The sequence below is a fragment of the Chrysochloris asiatica genome, unplaced genomic scaffold (assembly GCF_000296735.1).
Source record: "Chrysochloris asiatica unplaced genomic scaffold, ChrAsi1.0 scaffold00041, whole genome shotgun sequence".
Lineage (NCBI taxonomy): Eukaryota > Metazoa > Chordata > Mammalia > Afrosoricida > Chrysochloridae > Chrysochloris > Chrysochloris asiatica.
Window position 1 is genome coordinate 2,618,314 of NW_006408559.1, and position 8,256 is coordinate 2,626,569.

At 46.5% G+C, this 8,256-nt stretch overlaps 1 protein-coding gene across 1 annotated transcript in view; it reads right to left on the reverse strand.

The window, feature by feature from the left end:
• Positions 1-1,229: 1,229 nt before the first annotated feature.
• Positions 1,230-8,256, reverse strand: part of ZC3HC1 (zinc finger, C3HC-type containing 1) — a 44,191-nt gene continuing 37,164 nt past the window's right edge. The window contains exons 6-10 of the mRNA XM_006861130.1: positions 6,965-7,119; positions 6,035-6,275; positions 2,782-2,994; positions 2,253-2,453; positions 1,230-1,298 (exon numbers count right to left, since the gene is read on the reverse strand). Of these exons, the coding sequence (XP_006861192.1) occupies positions 1,230-1,298; positions 2,253-2,453; positions 2,782-2,994; positions 6,035-6,275; positions 6,965-7,119 (879 nt within the window). The remainder of the gene's footprint in view (positions 1,299-2,252; positions 2,454-2,781; positions 2,995-6,034; positions 6,276-6,964; positions 7,120-8,256) is intronic.

An 8,256-nucleotide genomic window follows, 5' to 3' on the forward strand; every position in this document is an offset into this window, starting at 1 on the left:
ACCATCTGGATCACCACCTGATCCTGCCTTGGAGCCTAGTTTGGGTCAATCAGATGGAAAGAACACTTTGGGGAACAATTAGAAATTCGGAGCACAGACTGACAATTAGATGCTACTAAGGGGTTACCGGCTTTTATATAATGTACAGAAAGGAGCCTTGGTAGCACAGTGGTTAAGAATCAGGCTGCGAACCTCAAGGTCCGGCAGTTTGAATCTACTAGCCGCTCTGCGGGAGAAAGCTGAGGCTTTCTGCTCCCATAAAGATTTACAACCTCGGAAACCCTATGCAGAGTCACTATGAGTCGGAACCAACTTCACGGTACACACACAGCCACCACTATAAAATACAGAAAATATAGCTGATATTTTAGATTTGGAAAGTATAGTACTGATGGATGCAATGTTGAGATGTCTGTTATTTTCATTAAAATACTTCAAAATAAAAGAAATAAGTTATAAAACCAACCACCTGCAGCTAACAAAAGACCTGCCAGAGAAGTGATTATACCCAGTCTTCCATTTGTCATGGTCACTCTGTCAGTGAGTGGTCACTCTCCAGAACCATGGTGACAAATGCCCCACCAGCACAGAGAGACCTGGGGACCCAATAATCAGAGCTGATGAGCCGGCATGAGGTGGCTCTTGGAGTGGGTCTCTGGGTAGGCCTTCCTCTTCATTATAGTCTCGTCTGCTGTTGTTACCAAGGTGACAAGAGGAAATGGCCAGCTCACCATTCACTGGCACACACCAGGTCTCCTGGTGACACAGTGACAACTGGCCTCTGGTTAAAGAGTAGCTTGTCCCTCGGATGGGGATCGCCACCAATCTGAAAACCACAATCTTGCCATTGTAGACTGCGCAGTGCTGATGTTCCCAGTCTCTGCTTGCAGCCCACGGGGGTAGAGTTCTCCTGAAGCCCTACTGGGCTGAAGATACTGATGGGGGTAGGGGTGGGGAGGGGGTCAGGTCCTGGCTTCTCCATCTGGTTTCACAATCCAAGCTCCTTCACGCTGCATCTCACCTTTCCACGGCCCTACGTGGAAGCCAGTCCCCGGTCAGATGCAGGCTGTTGGCACTGACTGCCTTTGCCACAGTATGACTCCTTATGATTAAACCAGAATGGAGAAAAACTTAGCATCAGCGAACCAACAGGGAATTCCAATTTTATTTTTCAAAAAAGTCACTCTCATCCCAGTTCTCTTCGGGAAGGGGCTGGGACATTTCCATCTTCAAGATGAGCACAAAGACTCCCACTGCCGGAATATTCGGAATACTTTCCTTGATTTCTCAGAGAGACTCTAGAAAGAAGAAAGCTTCCATTAAAGATTAAATTCTTTGATAGAGACAAAGGACCGGTACCAAAACGGACCTCAGAGCCAATTTCCTCCAAACGAGAAATGCTCTGAGGTTTCTTTTCGGTGACAATGACAAAGGGAGTTATGAGGATCTCGGTAGAGAGACAGCCATATGCAAAGACAGGCTTCATCTCTCCAGTTTGAGAGGTGGATCACAGTGTTCTATCCTTGTAAAAGTTGCTAATGAGGGAAATGTTGGGTCTTTCCTCTAACTCGGAACCCTTCACCTGCGCACAGGCTCGCCTGGGCTCCGCCTGACTCTAGTCCCATCAAGTGACGTCAGCTGGCAGGCATTGCTTCACTTGGTCCTTGGGACTCAGAAGCCAGAAAGTATGTTTCTACCAGGCTGTAGGGCAAATGGGGCAAGCAAAGGGAACACAGGGAACTCAGCTCCAGGGATGTCCCTATGCCCCCCATGACATCAACCCTTCACACCGAGCCAACACGGCGCTGCTTCTCCAGGCGTCAGGAGGGACTGGGCTGTGCCCACAGTTGGACCCAGCAGCAGTCAGTGCTGCAGCCGGAGACTGTGGTCTCGAGTAACATACCCAGTGTGGGGACAGAATCGTCACCTCATGTCAAGCACACAGAGCTCCAACAGCTCCGTTCGCTGCCAGGTTCCAAGGACAAGTTATAGCAATGGATGGAAAAGGCAGCTGCGGTGCAACCTGAGGCCGCAGCAGCTGCGGAGTCATTTATTCATTTATTTCTGGGTCTGCACGCCTCCACTTTGCCTCCCTTTAGCTGGGAAGACCAACGAAGCAGTTGCCCGAGTCAGAAAGAGGGCCAAGTGCTGCCCTGCAGGGAGCCTGACTCAGTTCTACACTGTTTTCTAGGAGAAATCTGAATGAGCCTTAGCTGACTCAGAAAAGCGACAGGGGGGCATGGTCCTCTCACCAGGGAGTCGGCCTCGGCAGGCTGCTTGGACTGGGTGTGAGCCAAAAGGGTGTTCAGCACCGTCTTCCAGCCTGGCTCGCTGGGGGAGCTGTCCTCAGTTCCACCACTCTCCTTGGTTTCCTCGTCAAGGGTGATACTCACCCAAGGGCACCAGTCTCTATGCTGAGAGGTAGGATCAAAGAAACTTCGAGAAGATGTGTCCTGGGGGAGGAGGGAAGACGAACAGGATTAGTGACCTACTGTGAGTCTGAGGAGGTGGCACCATGTCTACAACTCACAGCTGCGCACATCTTTAGTCTTGAGCCGAGTTGCCTCTGAGCGGTCGATGCTCTTCATTCTCGCACTTTTCTTGTGTTAGACACACCCATCAGGTTTTATTCCCCTAGCTTACTGCTAGCCTGGAAGACTGACCACCACGCCAGAATCCAGCCCAAAGGAACAAATGGCAGCTCTTCCATCTCCTCCCTTTGGTCCCAGGCCTGTCTTACCTTTAGACTTTTAGCCCCAGGCCTGCTTCTCAGGGACCTACCGAGCTGCTGGAAGAACACAGGCGAGCTCGCTTGGCTTTCCGCAGAGGGCTAGACGGTACTTCCAGGCCAGGGGTGTCTCCCGTTCCCATGCTTCGGGTCACTGGGCGGCTTCGGGGGGTGGGGCTGGCGGCCTCTGGCTCCGGACGGTCAACAGGACTGGATGAGTCCCAGCTCCGAGTTCGGAAGATGATGGGAGCTGGGCTCTTTTCAGCCTGAAGGAGAGGGGTGATCACAGCAATAGGTAGGTGGTAACTTGTCTTTGTGTCTGCTCTACTTCACTCAGCATGTGCCAGAACTTTCTCTTTGTGGCTGAGTACTATTCTGGCACAGAGGGACCACACTTGTCTATCTGTTCATCTACTGGGCTGTACCTGTTCACCTACCAGGCTGTACCTATTCATCTACTGGGCTGTACCTGTTCATCTACCGGGCTCTATCTGTTCATCTACTGGGTTGTACCTGTTCATCTACCGGGTTGTATCTGTTCATCTGCTGGGTTGTATCAGTTCATCTACTGGGTTGTTTCTACCTTTTGATTGTTGGGAAGAGTGTTGCAGTGAACATTTGTGAACAGATTCTGTTTGGGTCCCTGCTTTGTGCTTTTGAGTCTGAGTAGAACCTAAGGTTCCGATAAAACTTTTATAGAATTTTGCTTCTCCACTGCAGCTGATGAAGAAATAGCACCATGCGGTATATTCTGATCAGTGTGGTTAGAGGCAACACTTACCCACTAAGTTCATTTCCCCCTCTTCTACCAACAAGAGTTTTGGCAAAAATAGTTTTTAAACATCCAATCCACAACAGCAGACATTATATTCAATGGTAAAAGACTGAAAGCTTTCTCCTATGATCAAGAACAAGCCAAGGATGCCCACTTTCATCACTGCTATGCAACAAGGTTCTAGCTAAAGCAACTAAGCAAGAAATAAAAGGCACCCAAATTAAAGTAGGAATCCTGGTGTGGCACCGTAAGATAAGCACTGGACTGCAAGGTCAGTTTAAATGGCAAGGTTGATGGTTCAAACTTAACAACCATTCCTCGGAAACCCCAGGGTCACTATGAGTTGGAACCGACTCAACAGCACTTAATAACAACAAGTCAAAGTAAGAAATAAAACTATATTTATAGACAAGTAAACATATCTTTAGAAAATCCAAAATACGCCACAAGAAAATTATTAGCAGTAATAAATGAATTCCCCCAAATTGCAGGCTACATGACAATACACAAAAATAAGTTTTTACACACTAGCAATGAACCACCTGAAAAGGAAATGAAAACTACAATTCCATTTTCAATACCTAAGAATAAATTTAACCAGGGAGGTGAAAAGATACACAAATGGCCAGTAAGGACATGAAGAGATGGCTCAACATCACTAGCCATTGTTGAGAGCTATCAAATCAGTTCCCATTCCTAGCAACTCGGGTTCGACTCATAGTAACCCTGTATAGGGTTTCCAAGGAGCAGCAACTGACCCAATGACCTTGCAGTTAGCCATCCAGTACTTCTCTTACAGGACTCCCCAATTAGCCATTTGTTGGCAGTGCCATCACCCAAACTCATAGCGACCCTGAGGAGCAGCTGGTAAATTCAAACCACTGACCTTGCAGTCCGTCCAGTGCTTATCTTACAGTGCCACAAAAGGACTCTCATTAGCCATTGTTAAGTGCCTTCGAGTCAATTCTGACTCACAGACCCTGTGCAGGGTTGCCAAGGAGCGGCTGGTGAGTTTGAACTGCAGATCTTGTGGTTAAAACCAAGCTTGAAGTTGAGTGCTTATTCTATAGTGCCACACCAGGGCTCCATTATTGTTGTTGTTGTTAAGTGCCATCAAGTAGGTTCTGACTCATAGTGACCCTATATAGGGTTTCTGAGGAACAGCTGGTGAGCGTGGACAAATGTCTTGCGGTTCAAACCCACCTTGCAGTCCAGCGCATTAACCCATAGCACCACTCCACAGGACTCCACTGGTGGTGGTTATATGCTGTGGAGTCGGTTCCAACTCATAGAGACCCTTTTTAGGGTTTCCGGGACTATAAATCTTTACGGGAGCAGAATGCCTCAGCTTTCTCCCGTGGAACCACTGGTAGTTTCGAACTGCTGACCCTGAGATTAGCAGCACTACACTCCCAGAGAGCTCCTTACGACTCTGTTGTTATGTGCCGTGGAGTCCGTTCCAACACATAGTGACCCTGTCCAGGGTTTCTGAGGCTGTAAATCTTTATGGGAGCAGAAAGTCTCATCTTTCTTCCATGGAACAGTTGGTAGTTTCAAACTGCTAACACCGGGATTCTTCATCACTTCGCTACCAGGGCCCCTTTAGGACTCTGTTAGGGAGCTCTGCTGTTGCTGTTATGTGCTGTGGAGTCAGTTTCGACTAATAGCGACTCTGTACAGGGTTTCCGAGGCTGTAAATCTTTACGGAGCAGAAAGCCTCATCTTTCTCCTATGGAACAGCTGGTAGTTTCGAACTGCTGACCTTGATGCTCGCAGCCCCATTTGTAACCACTGTACTCTGTACCAGAGCTCTTACTAGGATGGCCGTTATCAGAAACCTGGAAAATAAGTGCTGGCCAGGATGTGGAGAAATTCGAAACCTCTCCATAATTGGAGATTGCAAAATGGCACAGGTGCTGTGGAAAAGTTTGGTGGTTCCTCAAAAAGTTAAACGTAGAATTACCAACAATTGTACTCCTAAGTATTACTACCCAGACTTGAAAGCAGGTATCCAAACAGATGCCTGGTCACAAAGAGATATCGCAGCTCTCTTTCTCTTCATAACCATCAAGAGGTGGAAACAACTGCAGATAAACCAGTCTGGTCTATCTGCATGATAAAATACGAGTCAATCACAAGGAGAAAGTGCTGACACACCCAACTACAAGGATAAACCTTGACAGTGAAATCATCAAGCTGAGTGCAGTAAACCAGACACAAAAGGACAAATACGGTCCCACAGGTATGAAACGTCTACAATCGGCAAATGCATGCAGACACAAGCTGATTACCAGAGGAGGAGCCAGGGGAGTTTCCGCTTAAGGGGTACTGAGCTGCTGTTAAAGGTGATGAAAAACATATTTAGAAATGGAGTAATGCGAGGGTTGCAAACCATGGTGAGTATCATGAATGTCACTGAATGCATATGAAAATGATTCAAATGATTCATCTTTTACTTTATGTTTCACTACAAGAACTTATAGCAAGAATTATTTTTCCAAAACTCCATCGCAAGCAAGCCACATTCATACCTGCTCTGAGACTGGGGAAAACGTGACATCCTGGCTGCGGGTCATCATCCTCCGAGGGGACTCAGGCACGAGCGGGAAGCGTTCTGGCCGCCCCTCAGGGCCCGTGATGGGGGAGCTGCTCAGACTGCAGACCTCCAGGTCTGTAATGGATGACTCCATCTGCTGGAAGGCCCAGAGCCCCACCTTCCTCAGACACTGGGAGCACGTCATCAGACAGAGCTGCATGTGCTCCGGAGAGGAACTAGGACAGGACAGAGGACGAGAGACGTTTTCTCAAAGTGTAGCATTTCCAAGGGGCTCAGCACAATGACTCCTGAGTCTTCCTTATCCCCTCAAACCAACTCGGGAGCACCCTCTGAGTCCTCCCACCTCAGGACTCTGCCTTCATCCCCTCACTCACACTTCCTACATGAAGATCCAGAGGCTCTGAGATGCTCTCTTTGGCAGGACTACTTGCAAGGTAACTTTTATAACTATTTTCATTGAAAAGGCTCCTTAAGAGATCAAAGAAAGTACATTTCATATAAAGCCAGCTTGGCCTGACGGATTTCTGGCACAGCAGGAGCCTGCCGAACTGAGCTACTGGAATGGAAACACAACACCAGGGCCCCAGTGACTCCCGCTGGGGAGTTTCCTTTCGGAGGTTTTATCAATTGAACAGACTTTATTTCCTTTCTAAAAATAGACAGGCACTTCGGATGTTATAGGGATGCAAATTCCCAGCTGGGAAGCAACCATGAAAGCAATAAAGCCTAGATGTGAACACTAACAAATCCTGACTTCTAATTCTGGTTTTACTACGCTTTCTTACTGTCCCCCAGTTTTTCTCTGGCTCTATTTTTCTTCCAAGAAATGCATGTGATTTCCAGATAGTACTAGTGACTGAGGGACCTAGGTGTGTACAGTTATAAAGCCAAATGGCCAACTCACCTGCATGCCCAGCCACACACGGCAAGAATGCAGGCAGTGACATGGACTTGGATGTCAGAGGCGAGTTTGGTTGCAGTTTTCTTCTCATCACTTCGGTGATCAAGTTCTTCTTCAAGCAGATGGAGGAGAAGACTAATCCTGTCTTCTGTCAAGCCCTGCAAAGGAGTCAAGGTTGAAAACGTAAAAGGTTTCAACACTAAGAAGTTATGTATAATGATGTAGCTGGATGGTCCAAGGCAAAAATCATCAAAGAAATAACTCCCCCATCAAGACAGTACCACATAACACTACCCAAAGCAATCTATCTATCTAAAGCAATCCCAATCCACATTCTAAAGTCATTCTTTAAAGAGATGGAATAATGAATCACTACCTTTTTATGGAAAGGAAAAGAAACCCCAGATAAGCAAAGCATTATTAAAACACAAAAACAAAGTAAGAGGCCTTACTTTCCAAACTCAAAACCTACTATGCAGCCACAGTAGTCAAAACAGCTTGGTATTGATACAATGAAGGACATCGATTAATGGAACAGAATTGAGACCTCAGAAGTAAAGTCATCCAATAACGGTCAGTTTATCTTTGACAAAGCGCCAAAATGCATTAAATGGGGAAGTGATAGTCTCTTCAACAAATGGTATTGGCAAAATTGGAAATCCTTTTGCAGAAAAATGAAGTACCCTATATCACACCATATGCAAAAATGAACTCAAAGTGGATTAAAGGCCTAAATGTAAAACCTAGAACTCTAAAGATCATTAAAGAAATATAAGGAGAAACTTAGGGGCTCTGATACATGGCATCAATACACAATGAAACACAACTGAAAACACACAAAGAGAAGCCAAAATAGATGACTGGGGCCTCCTAAAAATTAGACACTTAGGTACATCAAAGTATTTCACTGAAAGAGTAAAGAGAGGACACACAGACTGGGAAAAACTTTTTGTCTGATATATCAGACAAAGGACTATTCTCTAAACTTTATAGAATAATTCAACAAGAAAATAATCCAATTAAAAAAAAAAGGGCACATGACATAAACAGACACTTCACCAAATAGAAGACATTCAGGCTGCCAACAAACATAAGAAATGCTCACGATCATTAGCCCTTGTTGTTGTTGTTAGGTGCCACTGAGTTGGCACCAACCCATAGGGATATGGGTTCTGCACAGCAGAACCAAATACTGTCCGATCCTGGGCCAACCTCACTACTGTTGCCACGCTTGAGTCCATCGATGCTGCTACTTGGCCAATCCATCTCATTGGGGGTCTTCCTCTTTTTCTCTG